Below are 17933 nucleotides of genomic sequence, written 5' to 3' on the forward strand. Positions count from 1 at the left end.
AGAGATGTCCACTCTCACTGAAATTTCACAGATACAGAACAAGTGAAAAGAAATTGGAGACTTACAGTGATTATGTCATCCACTGATCTTATTTTAAACTGTGGCCATTTTTGACTATTTGACTACTGTATAACCATTTAAGAGAAAAATAAGAAAAGGTACAACACATTGTCTGACCTGTGTGATGATCCGTGTGGCACAGTGAACTACATGCACTCAAACCCTGCAAGACAGTGGGCAAGTGTGACACGCTCAGGTCATGGATATTATATGTCTCTTGTAGGAGGGGCAAGTTTAGATCTAGACTGTGCCCTTCAAAAAGCTCTCTCTCTGACCTGCTCAGTCGCACTCAGCCAAGATAGTTGAGCACAGTGGAGCACAGCAAGCCCCCCTCTCTGGACAGCATGGGACTTACTCAGGACCCCAACTTTCAAAAGTTGCAGGAGTGGTACACAGCCCACGCCCTGGGCCTCAACATGAGGCACATGTTTGAGGCTGACAAGGAGAGATTCAACAAGCTCAGGTATAAAACAAGAACAGAATACATTTAGATATGTTTGATGTATTTGGTAAGTTAATGTTAATTCTGTTTTATCATCTGTTGACATGTTCACATAACAGACCTCTGTGTGGCTTCATTACACACATGTCAAACCTCAACACAACGACAAAATGATAGTTTTTGTCTGGATACTGATACTCAGAAAATATCCTCATCTTGTCTCCGATAGCCTCACACTGAAAACTGAGGATGGAGACATTCTTCTGGATTACTCCAAGAACCTCATCACAGAGGACGTTATGAAAATGTTGGTTGACCTGGTAATTCAATTTACATTTAAATGATCTGTGGCCTTTAAACTGTTTATATTAATTACAGAATCATTAGCCAATCAATCCTTTCATCAAGCAGAAAGTGGGGGTCAGTTCATCAGATACAAGTTTCATCTTCACTTAAGTTGTGTTTCTTTGAAGGACTGCTCATAAGTTTAAAACTTCCCAAATTGTTACTGACATAGCATTCATATTTATTGTTTCATTAGGCCAAGTCAAGAGGCATTGAGGCTGCCAGAGAGAAGATGTTTACTGGAGAGAAGATAAACTTCACTGAGGTGCTCGTTGTTAAACAGTCATAACTTCGCTTAACACTCTTTCTTTTATTTCTCTTAAAAATGAACACTAAGTACAGTAAATGCAAGCTGAAAAACCCATTCACTTCTCATTCACGAGCAGTGTAAGCAGCCAGCAGAAAAATACCCAGTGCTTCAGTGCTGATAGTAAGAGTCTGTGTATATTAACATTTATCTCCTGGTGCTGTGGAAATGAAGGGCCGTGCTGTGCTCCATGTGGCTCTGAGGAACCGTTCCAACACTCCCATCATGGTGGATGGGAAGGATGTAATGCCAGACGTTAATAAGGTTCTGGAGAAAATGAAGGGTTTCTGTCATGTGAGTGAACCCAAAAATAAAGGCACAAAATCACAACAAAAGCTCTTCCACAGAACTGTTTAAACAATTCACTATGTCAGTTTTGTAGCCCTGCTCATGAATTTTTTGATGCAGCTATCAGCAGTTTATAGACCCACAAAAATAATGTTTGCGATTTATGTGTTGCAGAAAGTTCGCAGTGGCGAGTGGAAGGGCTACACAGGGAAGGCCATCACTGATGTTGTTAATGTTGGAATTGGAGGATCTGATCTTGTGAGTGGATTAGCTTGAAAGATCTGTTAATCTTACATATATTAATAATAACACAAATAGGCCTGACTTTTTTTTTCCCTTACCATGACCTGTAGGGCCCCCTGATGGTAACTGAGGCCCTGAAGCCGTACTCAAAAGATGGACCTCGTGTGTGGTTTGTGTCCAATATTGATGGCACCCACATCGCCAAAACCCTGGCACAGCTCAACCCTGAGACAACCCTCTTCATCATTGCATCCAAGGTAGCATGTTCATGAAGAAATGAGGAATATTTATTTATTTATTGCTAAATCTTCAAGCACAGACAGAAAGTTCCTTATAAATTGCTGCATGAATATATGTGTATTCCTATATATACAGACATTCACCACACAAGAGACAATTACAAATGCTGAGTCGGCCAAAGCTTGGTTCCTCGAACATGCCAAAGATGTGAGTTTGCAGCAATCCTGCACAGCACAGTTTCATTACTACACTAAAAGGATGTCTTTCTTAATTATAAATTTGATATGTTTCAACAGAAAGCTGCTGTCGCCAAACACTTTGTGGCTCTTTCCACCAATGGTGTAAGTTGTACCAAATTTTTTTCAGGGTTAATAAGCCTCTCGCTGCATCTACACATTCTAATACTAACTTTTCTGTTTTTCTCTGTCTCCCCTTCAGCCCAAAGTGAAAGACTTTGGCATCGACACAGAGAACATGTTCGAGTTCTGGGACGTGAGTGCCCTTTGAGCTTTAAAACACACACACTGTATGCAGGTTTTTCACGTCCACACGGTGCCATGGAGCGAGAGTAGAAGCTATAAATAAAGCAGACTTTTGACCTGTGAAGTAGGTGAGACAGACTCTCTGAACAGCAGCTGCCGGGTAATCAGAAGCTCTTCAGTCTCAGTTATTATTGGTAGTGACCTTCTCTCTTGCAGAGGTTACTGTAAAGGCTGAGTTGCATCAAAGGTCAGAGAGTTGCATTTAGTTACATTGTTGGTATTTTAAAGGTAACAGCTATAATGTGGCCTTTATGTCAGGAGAAAATGGCTGCATGCACAAAATCTACAGCAAAGGTGGGCAATCAATTTTCCCAAAGGGGCACATGGGAGACTGGGACTGTTATAGAGGGCTGCCACAATAAGCTTATAAAGAGCTAAAATTAAAATCAAATGAAACTGAGTTAAGCTTATTGATGTGGCCCTCGACATCAGTCCCAGTTTCTCATGTGGCCCCTTGGAAAAATGTATTGTCCGCCTCTAGTCTACAGTATTTTCAGTCCAAAAGAGAGAAGAAGGGAGAAAAAATGCCTAAAAGAACTTTTGGAAAAGATTTAAGACTGAAGCAATCAATCAATCAATCAATCAATCTTTATTTATAAAGCACTTTTCATACAAAAAAAAAATGTAGCACAAAGTGCTTTACATGGTTAAAAGCAGCCCACCCCACCCCACCCTCCAACTCACTCCCCACACTCTCATTAACATAAACAATGTGAATACACACATATCCCCCCCCCCCCTCCACACACACACACACGCACACGCACACATGCACACTTAAAGAGTAAAATTGGGCTGGGTACACATGTGCCAAGTGAGGAAACACTATAACAGGGAGCCGTCTGCACCGGGAGCCGGTCACAGACCGTAGCCTCCAGGCTGGGCACACAGCAGGAGGGAGGCAAAGAAGCCCCCCAGCCAGGCTGAGAGGCAAATCATACATTTCTTGCTACTATTTAACAAAGCTATAAAGATCAAGTGTGGTGTTTATTTTAATTGCATATGTGCATAACCTTGGCTTCCTTTTATTAAAATGGGACAAAACATTGTATAATTTTTGTGTGTTTTCTTGTAGTGGGTTGGTGGTCGTTTCTCCCTGTGGTCTGCAATTGGAATGGCTATTGCCCTGCACATTGGTATGTACAGTAAACACACCCACACATTTCAGGGAGCTCGCTGGGGCTTAAACTACAGGAATACCAAGGTTACTTGGGTCCATCCTGAGGAGAAATATTTGCATTTTTATGTCAGTATCTAAAATCATTGCTAAAACATATATGAAAACTTATATGTGTGGACCAGCAATCATATTCATCCCAAGTACAGTGCTAAAAGTCTACACAATCACTTAACTTTTCTTGTGCATCTGATCTCCAGGCTTTGACAACTTTGAGAAGCTTCTGTCAGGAGCACACTGGATGGTGGGTACACCATAATGAGATGTTCAAAGTGTCACTTCTTCACCTGCCTGATATTGAAAATTATTGTTATGATTTTTTCCCTAAAGAATGATACAGAAAACAAAGGTAAATTAGGTTTACCCTTTCATATATAGGACAAGCACTTCCGTACTGCTCCCCTGGATAAGAACGCTCCCATCCTGTTGGCTCTGTTGGGCATTTGGTACATCAACTTTTTCCACGCTGAGACCCAGGCTATGCTGCCCTATGACCAGTATATGCACCGTTTCACTGCCTACTTCCAACAGGTCTGTCCCCACAATGCAGAAGTGATCCAAAACATTATTTTAAATCAACTTATAGAGTTGATAGATTATTTTAATAATATAAGTGAGTCATTGTATATTGAGAGTGTTTGTTGTCTAGGGTGACATGGAGTCAAATGGAAAGTGCATTACTAATCATGGGACACGTGTGAACTACCACACTGGGCCAATAGTCTGGGGAGAGCCTGGAACAAATGGACAGCATGCCTTCTACCAGCTCATCCACCAAGGTAACTCCACCTGGGAGCAGCAACAGACATTTGATTCAGCTGGTCTTTTTCTGGTCCTGGGTTGTCAAATATGTAGACTGTGTACAAAAACCAGCACATTAAAGTATTTCTGGAGGTTGGTGAGTTGTTGAATCATAAAAACAGTATATACTATTGTAGTTTAGTTACATGTAATTAACAGACTCAGTGAATGTGGAAATCTGAGCCATATCACTGAAATTGCTGTCAGTTGTCTTAAGACACCTCAGGCTGGTGATTATTTCTGTTTGTATCACTCAGCATATAAGAAAAAAATAATAATTTACCAAGAAATATACATTTCTATTGTCTAGCAAAATTTGTGAGGGAAAGTGATAAGGTGTGTTTTCATTTAAAAATATTATGGTTTCAGTGCAGGTGAAACTCTTCAGAGTAAACTTATATACAGTTAAAGAACTGGAATTATCTTAATGGTCCAGGATCAAATTGAGCTGCATGTAGCCCACAGACTAAAGGACTTTAATCCAGTTTGCTACCTGGTTAAGTTTGTCACTAATGCGACTCAACATGTTCATTTCAGGAACTCGAATGGTGCCTTGTGACTTCCTGATTCCAGCTCAATCACAGCATCCAATCAGAGACAACCTGCACCACAAGGTATCACTGATGTTAGAGAGGTATCTGTCTAAAGCAGCATTTATGCAGATATTGCGAAGTCTGTCTCTTGTTTAGGATATTAAATGAGTTTGACCACATCCTAGACTACTCTACTAGACTGTATAGACAAAAGTATTCAGCCATACCGCTTAATCTTAAAATTACAGTGCTTTTAGTTTCCCTGTAAGCACCTAGCCATGCAGTCTACTTATATAAATATTTGTGAAAGAATTCACTGACTTGAAATGTGGTACTATAATAGGATTCCACTGTTGCTACAGGATAGTTTGTGGAATTTCTTTCCTCCTAGATATTTCACAGTCAACCGTAAGCACTACTTTTCTGAAAAAATCTCAAGCATTCCAATACACCACCTTTTCAGCAACACATACAAGCTAATAGGATGCATAATGTTAGTAGATTTAATAAAGCTAGATAAAGAGACCAATATTAGAGCTGTTTTTAATTGTTTTAAACGGTGGTTGGCGGAGGCTGCTTGTTGGATTTGTGAGATGAAAGTCCAAAGCATAAACTTCAAATGATGGTTTTATGATAAGGTTTGTCCGAGAGGTAGAGCTTGGGGTGGAATTAGAAATTATTAAAATCAGTGTAACAAATAGCTACGAAAAGTCACAATAAACTATTCCCAAGAGAGCTGCATGTTCTGATATAACTTTTGTGGGCATTTTCTCAAAGCTCCAAGACAAGTTATTTGGCAACATATATGATATTGCACTGGCACCTTGAGGTGATTGTCAGACCTCCGACATTAGCATCAGAACAAGAGCTGCGCACTGGAGCTGAGGTGCAAGCCACTGACCTTCAATTTATTTTCTGCTTCCTTCTAATTTGTCATAGTGGTCAAACCAGTTTATGCCAACATCTATTTAAAGACGCAGCAACAAATTGAACTTTTGATCTTTGCGGTGGATTTGTTGGTTCTTTTATGCTGTGCATTTTTGTAAAATGGTTTGATTCCACTCATGTCCTTAGAAAAAAGGGTCAGCGCAAATCAATGAAAAGTTGCTCTGAGTGATTACCTTTATTCTAAAGAATATTTATGGGAGAAATCAGTTTCAGGATCACTATGCCCCAATTCGAAGGGCACGAGGGCCAGCTAAACAAGTACAGGAGATTTTGGACTGATGTGTCCCAGAAATGAGGGAGTATCTTTTAGAAGAATGGTGCTGAATTCTTTCAGTTCCAGATACTGAGACATTTTAAATATATTATTTTAATTTGTTACTTATCTGTTTGTTAATCATGTAGGAAATACACTATCTAAAACTGCCTGTTTCATTTGACTGTAGATCCTGTTGGCCAACTTCCTGGCTCAGACAGAGGCTCTGATGAAAGGTAAGACTACCGAAGAGGCCAAGAGGGAGCTGGAGGCAAGCGGCCTGAGTGGGGAGGCTCTGGAGAAAATCCTACCACACAAAGTACGTAGAATAAAGAGAAACTACCTTATCAAAGATAATGAACCTGCTGCGCTGCTGATAGCATGTAACAGCAACAAACTAAAACCTAAACTTAAGAGGAGAGCTCCCTGTCATGTTGCTTTTACAAACCCGATTGCAAATTGTTTTTGACAGCAGGTTAGAGAGACTCACCCAGTAAAAACTCTGTAAACAGATGTTGAAGACAACTGTGTCACTTTGAAAAGTGAAAAGACATCTAAAAAAAACAAAAAAAACCCACATCTCTCTTTATGTCTAACGTTGGCTGAAAAATGAAAATACACCTTTTCTTCTCGCTACATTTGCAAACTCTAAAACATCAAAGAAGTTCAAAGCACTCTCTTTTTCAAATAACCCTGGAGGCTTACTGAAGGCTTTTTTGCTGAAATGCACTGGAGTTTGTTTTTTTTAAAGGTTAAATATGACCATGGTCTGACAATGGAGGCATTTATTGATTTTATTTGAAGAATAAATTGCCTTTGACTTCTTTGATGATTTAGCTTATATGTATCTCATCCAAAGAGGACCGCAAACAAACACAGTCTGAATCAAGGATGCAGACTTTTTCAGAAACCATTTAAGTGCATCTTCAAACTCCTCAGACAACCAGGAGAATCAAACTCTGAACCTTCTTGCTATAATGTACTAGCAACACCCTAGCTTGTGAAAAAAAACTCAGTTTTGACTGTCCACAAGCCAGTAAGCTTATTTTGCAACAGAAAACCAGAGTTAACTGCATTAAAAACAGAATTTCATTCATGTTTTAATATTTGTTTTTTTTTTAATGTCATCCTCTATCATCTGCCTGTCCAATCACACTGGTTTCAAATTAAATTTCGATCCAGCTTTGTACTAAAACCCCAAAGACATATGTATTTGCAATTTAAAAAATGAGGGGATTGTCACAGATTATTAGGCAGAGGACTCAATCACAGGACTTTGAAGTTTTAGAGAGAAGGTGAGGGTTTATTTACAATGTGGCACCAAGTGAGGATATATACATATATACAGTGAGACAGATAACACGGGGCTCCAGGGAGTAGAGGGGGGTCTGAAGGGGAGGGAAGGTCCAAGGCAGGTGCACGCACCCTCCTCTTCAACTCAATCCACAACTCACTCAGATAGTCCACTCCAAAATGCTCATGCTCACTCACACACATCCACAGGAATCCAGCCGGCAGGGAATCTAGAAAGCCTGTACACAGAGGAAAACAACATTAGGAGGGAGCTCTAGGACAGCACAAGGAATACTCAAAAGGCTAGGCTACACTGATGCTAGGTAGTGTGACAATCCAGCAAGGAAGCAGTCTCTCTTGCCATCTTAAGTAGTCTGCCAGCATCAGTGTAAATGAGCCACAGGTGTGTGTTCAGGGCGGGTTCAGAGGCGAGGAATCAAGATCCAGTTCCGCCTTGGAAAGGCGAAGACAATAAAACAAACACCACGACCTCTCCAGATCTTGAGAGATATTCACTTGTGTCATTTCAGTTCAGTTCACCAAAATAAAGAAAATAAATAAATAAAAGCTTCCAGTAACGAGATATGTTTCAAATAGGAATAGGAATTGCCTATTAGAAATAAGCAAATCTGAGATGGTGACATGGTGGGTGGACATTTAAACTTGAAACTTAAACTGAAATGACAATGACCCACTTTTGAACCCATCTTAAACATTTAATTTTAGCCCTGACAGCTAAGTACCATGTTTACATCTGTGTCTAAACTAGACTTCTGATTTTTGTTCAAATTAAAGTCAAGTCATTGTAACAGCTAAAAAAGTTAACCCCCCCCAAAAACTTTCCATGAATATCTTGTGTTAGGGGGACAGTGCCCTCCAGTGACATGTATGGACATGGCAATGTATACTTTGTTAAAAAAAACATTTTTGCAAAATAGTGAATTGTATTCTAAAATGTTTCTATTTGATCGCCGCAGGTATTCCAGGGAAACAGACCAACCAACTCAATCATCTTCAAGAAACTGACTCCATATACACTTGGAGTACTTATAGGTAAACCACTTTTGTCACTGTACTGGTTTTATCATTGGTAACATTACCAATAACAATTTCTTTTGAAGCTTTAATGTCCTTTTAAACATCGTTTTAATCAATTTAATTCTACATATACCATTATCTAATTTAACCCGGTTAGTTTTATCTGAAAATGAGACATTACGAAATAATTTCCACTGTTTTTAAATGCGCTGGACTGCACAATAATAAATGATATCTGAGACAGTGGTGGTAATGATCACACAGTGGGAATTTCCTGAAACAGCCAAAGAGCGGCAATTTCCAGCTGAGCTTCAGTCAGGACGTTGCACACTGTTGCATAGTAACAGTCAGTGTGTTTGCACCTATGATGGGAAACTAACTGAGCAGGTTTTATTCTGAACAGCTCTATTGTGCTGCTTCAGAAATTCAATCTTTGTTTTCATTTCATTTGTTGAATTTGTGATTATTCTTCCCATTTTTGCAGCAATGTATGATCACAAGATCTTTGTCCAGGGATTAATGTGGGAGATCAACAGCTTTGACCAGTGGGGGTGAGTCTGTTTCTTTCAGCATACACAACAAGTTTCCTAATAAAAGTCTCTCTTTTGTGCTAATTCGCAGCTCCACATGTTTATTCCTGGACTCTGCTGAAATTTTGCATGATTCACAGTCAGAATTAACCTTATTTAACATTTACTATGCCTTGGTGTAGGCCCCTCCGTTCATCCCCTTTCCGAAACAAGCCTCTCCCCCACTTTAGGCCAACTTTCTTCTCATTGTCTGACCCAAAGGTTTGAACACCAGGGGCTGCTGTGCTCAAATAAGCAAGCTTTAAGAGAAGTCTGACGCCTAATGTTATACTGTGCAGCTTTCAGATTGAGGCACTGTGGATACATTTTTGCAGATTTTCCAAAATGTATTAACACATGACTGAACCCATCATATCTCTTGTATTTATGTCTTCTCCCCTCACATACGCATTATTAGAGTGGAACTGGGCAAACAGCTCGCCAAGAAGATTGAGCCTGAGCTCAAGGACACTGCTGAGATTCACTCCCACGACTCCTCCACCAACGGACTAATCAACTTCCTCAAGAAGAATTTTGCCTGAGCTGAGTGACCTCAATAACTTCCCCTTGACTCCACAGTATTATCTATCTTATCAGCTCAGGAGCTGCGTGGACAGGAGTCCCGCAGTGGCAGCTGGTCACTCCCACACAGTTGAGCTGAAGCACTCTGTATGTTTGTTCTCGCATTATGAATATCGTGACTGTCTAGTATGCTGTCGTTTCCACGTTTGTTCGTTTACCACTGTGAGAGGAAAAGCTTTTTGTATTAGACTGTCGTGACAGGCAGAGCGAAGCATGCCCCCACTCTGTCTCTACTGTTACACGAAATTTTGTTCCTGAAATAAAAATCTTCACACAGAATATGTAGATATGTTCGGTTTTCTCATACATATGTACATGTATGTAATGATGATGTGAGCGTGCGACTAACAAAAAGCAGTACACCACTAGATGGCATCAGAGTGCCAGATTTATTTGCTGGGAGCAAATGAGCCACCCAGTAATCAACTAGTTATTCAGTGGAACAAAGGGTCAAAAGTCAGTCCATCTGTACTGTTCCTCCCCACAAATCCCCAGACTCCACAGCATCCATTTAGCTTAGAGAGAAAAACAAACAACTGGACTAAACAGCATCTGGACTGCAAGTCAGTCAGCACTATGTTTAACTAGAATTTAATTTTATGATCGTTTTGGACACATGTAACAAAATCTCCTTGTATTCTCCTGATAAACAGAAGGATCACATATAATACTTGTATGAGAGGCAGCTTGCTTCTGAATAAATCATGATTGTGTTAAGTACTGTTTGATGCACAAAACAGCCTGAGCCTTAAATATATTTCACGGTGTTTCCTTCACTTTAAACCCACTGCCGGGTACAATTACAGAGTGTGTGTAAGGACAAACAGAAAGTTAAAAAAGAAACCGAGACCCCCAGACACTGCTGGGTTTTCAGTCCTGTTGCCAGGCAACAATACAGTACTTCAAATCTAACTTGTGCTTTTTATCTCTAGCTCTGAAACAAGATACAGAAGAAAGTGAGTTTGTCTGAGGAGAACATTCTGCCTTATTGTGAATTATCAGTGAAATCAGTCCAAAAAGAACACATTTTCGACTCATAGCTAGAAAAAAAGAAGAAGATAATTTTGGAGTATTCTTTGTAAATGGTGTTACCTTTCTCACTGAAACTCATCCCTCGATGACTCTCAGCTGAGTCCTAGATGAAGGGGCAAAGCCCTGGCTACATCATGGTGGTGAGGCTGAGCAAACCTGCAACTCTGCTTACTGAAACAAGAAAGTCCAGTGAACTAATAAAATACAAAAAGCAAACAGTAAAAATCTCCAAAATAGACGAAAACGTTATAGCACCTGAACAGGAGTGAAAATATTTCATCCCTCTTACTTACCTCGCAGTGACAGTGCGAGTTTCATTTCAAATCTTGGGGAAAATACCACTTCTTGCCTTTACGCTCTCTAAGTTGTCATTTTTAACTGAGGTTAGTAAGTGGTTTAAATTAAAAGCAATGTTTCCGTAAACAACTGCTGCTGAACCTGGTTGTAACAGGAGAAACTGGACACGATTTAAAGAATAGACACAGACTAACCTGAAAGCGAGTGTACATTTAACCAAAAACAGTAACACAGTGGGAGCTATCTTCAAAAAATATAACAGACCGGGAAAAAACAAAGGAACTCCTGACAAAAAAAGACAGAGTTTTTGATGAACCATTTTTGCTTTTGACAGCACAACCAGTTTATGGGCCTAATCAACAAATCAATCAATCAATCAAAGCAAAACAAAAATGCATCAACTGAGACTTACATAATGGAATTTATCATACATATGACTCTATCTGTTTTACTTGAGAATAGCAGCCCGTATCAGCAACTAATAAGTGAACAATTCACCAGAAAAATCTGCTATTTGGCCAAAAGCAAGGCTGAAATATTCATCCTTGTGACATCTAAACAGTTGAACATGGCCACACCTATAAAGACTTCTTCTTCCTATGTGCACCTGCATCCACAAATAGCGAAAGCCTCTAGTACTTCTGCGTTACTCTGCGCACTATTATTCAAAACAGGTTAATTTTTGAGGCAGGAATAAACAAACTGTAACAAATCAACATGAAGAAGTAACAGGGCCGACTCGGTTCAGCGGAGAGTGGAATCAAATTGCAGCGGGAAAGCATTAAACAGGATCTGTGTGCGTTCCTGAGATTTTTGTTGAACAATGCCGCTGCACACCCTCACATTCCACTTCATACTCTATTGGTTTGGCCACTTGGTTATTTTTCTTTCCTCCTGGAGTGTTTAAGAGTTGCCCCCCTTCAACATTGCTTGCCATAATGTTACTGACAATGTCAGGTGTAGCTTTGGAGCACAAAACTGGAATTCTTCCAGATGGCATGAAGTGCTTGTTGTTGTATGGAAAGATCCTCTGAGATGCATGTTTTCTTCATCAGCATGTTCTCAACACATTTGTATTCATCGTGCGCCACAGTGGAAGCAGTTTGACGGTCAGCATCCGTGCATGTAAAAAAGCTCGGAAATTCAGGCCTCAGAGGAGGAGAGTGCCTGCAGGTCTTCAGCCAGCTGCCATTCTCACTTGAACTTCACTGGCATGCTTCACTGGTAAAACTCTGGAGGATATAAAAAAAAAAGAAAAGAAAAAAAAAAGCCATCGTGTCAAGCCCAGCTTCATTTTTCCCATGACTACAGGAGTTATATAAAGATTAACTTAAGTACGTGGGCAGAGCTTGTCATATTGCAGCAAAGGAAGCCTGCTGGAGTCGCACGAGGCCTCAGAGTGCTTCAGCTAACCACTGCTCAGACTCCATGTTTCTCCTCAACTTTCTACAGCTCCCCATTTTGAGGACCACATCGAAAAAAACTGCTCTCTGCATTCTCACCATCACCGCAACAAGAACAAAATCCTGAGGACTATTACAGCTACATGCCAGTGCACATTGTGTGATTTTGTTCAGGTATTAAAGCAGAACGCTAAACATTGGTTGCCAACATTAGTACACAGATAGTGTACAGGCAGTTCTGGCATAAAGCATCACATGCAAACATATGCATCCTTCATAGCAGAATTACTTCTTTGAGATGCCCTTGACCTCACAGGTCAATCAGAGGCTGCTTTTTAGTGGTTTCTCCCTGCCAAGCTACCAGACAGCTGGGCTGGTTTTTCCCTCTGGGAAGGCCCAAAGTCAGTTATCTGGTTTTCTGTGTGGGTTTTTGCATACTAAGCACCCATTGTAAGAATCATATTTTTTGTTGCCTCTGCAGATAAACTGACCAACATCTGGCTCTAAGTCAGCATCACAAAGTGAGAGATACATAATACTCCCACGCTGATATCAACCTCTGTTAGTCTGCAGGAGACATAATATCACAGCGACAAACACAAGGATTGTGTTGAATGTTGATTTATTTTAAAAGATTTGTACATCAAAGCTTTTATTTCTGATTGTGGTGACATATTTCAAACCAAGCTGACATGACTGTGTAGCTTCAAGCTAGAGCAGTGTAGATACGATTATTTATTTTAACCTTCAAAATTTAATAGTTCAGCATAAGAGATTTTTTTCAGTAAGTCTTGTAAATGAGTGAATTGGTCACCTTTGTGCTCTTTCTTATTTATTTACTGGTTTCTGGTTAACAATTTAGTGTTAGTTTGCTAGCTAAACCTCAAAAAAGCAATTACTCATGTAATGTAAATTGAAGTAGTGTAGTAATTAACTACAACCACACATCAAACTCGTCTAAAGGCCCCATATGCTTGTTTGTTTCCATTCCTTCCCTCTTTGTCTGTTTGCCATCTTCTCTCAGAGGCATCACGCGGCTCTACTAGGTCGAGAAGATAAGGCCTTCCCTAAACTGCAGCATTTGGCCCGTTCATTAATCTTTCACTATTCCCATCTTCATCAGTAAACATGTGGAGTACATTTGGGGTTGTAGTTTTTGCTTGTGAATCTCTAACATGACAGAAATCTGGCTCTTTTCCCACTCAGTGTCAAAATAAACAAGACACTAAATTACTGGTAATTGTCTGTCAGACTTCCTGTTTAAAGTAGGTTTCAAGCCCTGCCCAGCATAATGATGATGACATCGTGAGGGGTTATTTTCTCAAATCCCTTTAGAGCCACAAAAGACGCTACACAGAGGAGGGTGACTAGCAGATGTCGAAAAAACTGATCTTTGGAGTGAACGATTAGGAGGTTGACCGTTTATAGTTAACATCTTTATCTTTAAAGAATCATTAAAAAATAATAAACAAGCAAAAAGAAATCAAGCAATAAAAATAGGAAACAGACAAAAATCGGTTCCTGTTGTTCAAGGATGTCAAAATCATTTTACATCGCTAAATATGGCCGTCTTAGATCCATGTCTTTAACATTGTTAGGAAAAGATTACCGATTTCCGGAGAGGGTTTGTTTTTTGTTGTTGTTATTTTGTTATTCTGTCTAGTTTGGCTTAATTGTCTTATTTATTCCACAAAACGTAATCTCTGAGGGGATGTGTTTCCTAAAATTAACACTATCAGCTTTTTTATTTAAAAATACTTTAAATAAAATACTTAAAAAACGAACATTAATCAAACTAACATATTACTGATGTTTATTAATTTATAGTCTTATTATGTTTCTTCTGGATACAACCCCGGTGAAAAGAGATTTGAGTCTAGTGAAATTTCTTTAGAAATAAAATAATAACTATTATTTTTATAGCAATTTTCAAAATCCAAACTTCACAGGAGCAACAAAATAAATTGACATTAAAAAAAATGTGTGAAGACGTTGCAAAAATAACAGAAATTGTTAGGTCTGTTCAATGGAAATTCAAACTCTTGTAAAATCGGGAAAGTGTGTTTTAAGTATTTAAAATAACTGACTCAGCCAATTTCTTCAGGGAGACCCTTCCAATGCGCCTGGATAAAAGTCCGCTTCCCAAGGATCCCAAAGTGTACACTGGTTCATATGGTACTAAGAAGTCAGAGATATAGCTAGGAGCAAGGTAGTGAGGCCAATTAAAAGTTATCAATAAAATCTTCAAAGATATTTAAAACATACTGGAAGTGATTGTAAAAAGGATAAATAGGAATTATACAGTGATTAAAGTCTGATCTTCTCAGATTATTCTGACCTCTTCCTAAAATGTCTTTCTGCACCCTCAAACACAGTAAGACAGATAGATAGATAGACTATCTATCTATCTATCTATCTATCTATATAGATATATAGATATATAGATATTAGGGGTGCAACGATACTCGTATAGATATTGAACCGTTCGATACAGTGCTTTCGGTTCGGTAAGCATATGTATCGAACAATACAAAATTTGTAATTTATTTTATCAACTTTCCTTCTGACGATGCTGTCTGTGTTGAGCGCTCAGTAAATCTGCGTTCGACTACTCAGCCTAGGCTGCACTGTCAAGCGCAGATCCAGTGAGCGCTCAACACAGACAGCATCATCAGAAGGACAAGCGCAGGGCAAGCTAGCGAGACAGAAGTTAAGCTCTCCTTGCAACATGGCAAATTGAACCTTCCCCACCCTCATTCAGATGTGGCGTTTGGAATTATTTTGGTTTTCATGTGACATATGACCCTGAAGGTAAGCGCGTCATGGACTAAAGTAAAACAGTATGTTGGCTGTGCCACGCAATGCTCAATTACATGGGTGGGAACTAGTGTGTTAGCGAGCAGTTAGCTCGTTAACGTGTTAGCCGTCTAGCCCCACGCAGGGGTAGCTCGATAACGGAGCACTAGTGGGAACACAACGAATATGACTGCACATTTACGCCGACATCATCCTAGTGCAAAGACAAGTGGATGCAGACAAAAACAACAAGCATGCATGTTACAAACTTTACCCGAGTCATTTAGACAGCCGTTAGCACATGATTCTCCTTATGGGGACCTGATATGTTTAATATTGTGGCGAGCTCAGACAAGGAGGAGAGGGAGGTGTCGTTTGGTCTTACTTACCGTGAGCTAGCCAGGGAGCACAGCCGTTTATTGACATCTGCAGAAGAACACTGCCGCTAGCTAACTCCTCAGCGTGGCAACCGCACAGCAACAACAACACACAAAGCGCCCTCTGACCCCGGAAGGACACACCGTCGCAGCGAGAAGGCGTCACCCGTCACTATGGCAACATAAACAAAACATAACTGTACAAACAGAACCCCGAACAGCCCTGACCCGCTACATAGCCCCCGCCTAAGGGGTCAGTCGTCCCCGACGACCCCATTGCCCCACACAAAGTCCTGCAAATGTCCAGGTGCCTTCTTTTGGCGCACCACCGGTCACGACAGGCGGGGGAAAAGTCACTCGGGTCAGAACATGGGGTGCCACCATCATCCCACTTCTGACACCAATGTGGCGAGCTCAGACAACGAGGAGACGGAGGTGTTGTTTGGTCTTGCTTCCCGTGAGCTAGCCAGGGAGCACAGCCGTTTATTGACATCTGCAGAAGAACACTGCCGCTAGCTAACTGCTCAGCGCGGCAACCGCACAGCCACAACAACAACACACAGGGCGCCCTCTGACCCCGGAAGGACACACCGTCGCAGCGAGAGGGCGTCACCCGTCACTATGGCAACATAAACAAAACATAACTGTACAAACAGAACCCCGAACAGCCCTGACCCGCTACAATATGCTGCTGAGAATATAGCCCAGAAGAAGCGTATAGTATAGCTTTTATTTTGGAAAGAGCCATTTCTCTGTAATAAACTCTCTTTTCCAAAGATGAGTGACTCCTCAATCAGATACAGGTGTTACCGCGCCAGATCCGCGGCCCCGAACCGTAGTAAGGAAACCTCTGGCAGTTACTTGAAGGTTCCGTAACTGACTCGTAGCCGGCAACAGCTTACTATACAGGTCAACTCCGCTAGCAAAAAGATCGAAGGAGGCGTAGGAAACTGCTTCACCGAACTTTATTTCTTCTCTAAGGCACGAACACAGCGTACAGTGGGCTGAAACAGTTTACTCACAGCGAGCATCGCCGACACAACTCTGGCTGTCGAGGGAGTTATTATATTCCTTTTATTTATTTTCTTTCTGTCTCTTCTGTAGCTAACCGTTACTTTTCCCCCTTCTCCGCTCTCTCTCTTCACACACACACACAACAGGCAGTCCCGCTACACACATCCCGAATACATTTCCCATCAGGCTTCATCCTTAAAGGGCCATGCCTGTAACACAGGGCTTGCAAAATCGGGCTAGCGATTTTTCCAGTCGGGCTACCAAAATCTATCTCTGCCCTGCCCGTCGGGCTATTGTAGGAAGGAAAAATATATGTCAATGCTTTTGCATTCTTTCGGAAATGTAGCTGGGTAATTATGTCATTGGCATCGGTGAGCCACTGTCAATATGTGACATATTGAAATCGCGTTTGAATTTGCGCTTGTTTTTTGCTTTCACTTTGCAAATGTCCAGGTGCCTTCTTTTGGCGCACCGCAGGTCACGACAGGCGGGGGAAAAGTCACTCGGGTCAGAACATGGGGTGCCACCATCATCCCACTTCTGACACCAATGTGGCGAGCTCAGACAACGAGGAGACGGAGGTGTTGTTTGGTCTTGCTTCCCGTGAGCTAGCCAGGGAGCACAGCCGTTTATTGACATCTGCAGAAGAACACTGCCGCTAGCTAACTGCTCAGGCGGCAACCGCACAGCCACAACAACAACACACAGGGCGCCCTCTGACCCCGGAAGGACACACCGTCGCAGCGAGAGGGCGTCACCCGTCACTATGGCAACATAAACAAAACATAACTGTACAAACAGAACCCCGAACAGCCCTGACCCGCTACAATATGCTGCTGAGAATATAGCCCAGAAGAAGCGTATAGTATAGCTTTTATTTTGGAAAGAGCCATTTCTCTGTAATAAACTCTCTTTTCCAAAGATGAGTGACTCCTCAATCAGATACAGGTGTTACCGCGCCAGATCCGCGGCCCCGAACCGTAGTAAGGAAACCTCTGGCAGTTACTTGAAGGTTCCGTAACTGACTCGTAGCCGGCAACAGCTTACTATACAGGTCAACTCCGCTAGCAAAAAGATCGAAGGAGGCGTAGGAAACTGCTTCACCGAACTTTATTTCTTCTCTAAGGCACGAACACAGCGTACAGTGGGCTGAAACAGTTTACTCACAGCGAGCATCGCCGACACAACTCTGGCTGTCGAGGGAGTTATTATATTCCTTTTATTTATTTTCTTTCCGTCTCTTCTGTAGCTAACCGTTACTTTTTCCCCTTCTCCGCTCTCTCTCTTCACACACACACACACACACACACACACACCAGGCAGTCCCGCTACACACATCCCGAATACATTTCC

At 41.1% G+C, this 17933-nt stretch overlaps 1 protein-coding gene and 1 long non-coding RNA gene across 3 annotated transcripts; one reads left to right on the forward strand and one right to left on the reverse strand.

Annotated features, from left to right (window-relative positions):
- Positions 1–343: 343 nt before the first annotated feature.
- gpib (glucose-6-phosphate isomerase b) lies at positions 344–9940 on the forward strand. The gene is made up of 18 exons (XM_086259885.1): positions 344–523; positions 732–822; positions 1044–1112; positions 1329–1448; positions 1617–1700; positions 1796–1942; positions 2061–2132; positions 2222–2266; positions 2364–2417; positions 3543–3603; positions 3845–3888; positions 4023–4175; positions 4294–4423; positions 4983–5059; positions 6370–6498; positions 8450–8525; positions 8995–9061; positions 9498–9940. The coding sequence occupies exons 1-18, from the start codon at positions 405–407 to the stop codon at positions 9619–9621; spliced, it is 1662 nt and encodes a 553-aa protein (XP_086116011.1). The 5' UTR covers positions 344–404; the 3' UTR covers positions 9622–9940.
- Positions 6759–17042, reverse strand: LOC147338659 (uncharacterized). 2 transcript variants are annotated; one of them, XR_015124499.1, is made up of 3 exons: positions 16589–17042; positions 10754–12222; positions 6759–7711 (listed from the first exon to the last, which is right to left on the reverse strand). It is a non-coding gene; the product is annotated as an uncharacterized LOC147338659 (long non-coding RNA). The 2 variants fall into 2 exon arrangements; XR_015124495.1 differs by having other exon boundaries at positions 15579–17042.
- Positions 17043–17933: the final 891 nt, after the last annotated feature.

This window comes from Aulonocara sp. 'chitande type north' Nkhata Bay, linkage group LG1, assembly GCF_057382095.1.
Source record: "Aulonocara sp. 'chitande type north' Nkhata Bay isolate Kocher_YH1m ecotype deep benthic linkage group LG1, A_spYH_male_GT1.1, whole genome shotgun sequence".
Taxonomy (NCBI): Eukaryota; Metazoa; Chordata; class Actinopteri; order Cichliformes; family Cichlidae; genus Aulonocara; species Aulonocara sp. 'chitande type north' Nkhata Bay.

What these genes read in the sequence shown, in the direction of transcription:
- gpib (XM_086259885.1), top strand. Translation starts at nt 405, where the DNA reads ATGGGACTTACTCAGGACCCCAACTTTCAAAAGTTGCAGGAGTGGTAC. An exon ending in AGAAGATAAACTTCACTGAG is followed by an intron (nt 1,113 to 1,328) that starts GTGCTCGTTGTT and finishes GTGGAAATGAAG; the next exon opens with GGCCGTGCTGTGCTCCATGT. An exon ending in TCTTCATCATTGCATCCAAG is followed by an intron (nt 1,943 to 2,060) that starts GTAGCATGTTCA and finishes CTATATATACAG; the next exon opens with ACATTCACCACACAAGAGAC.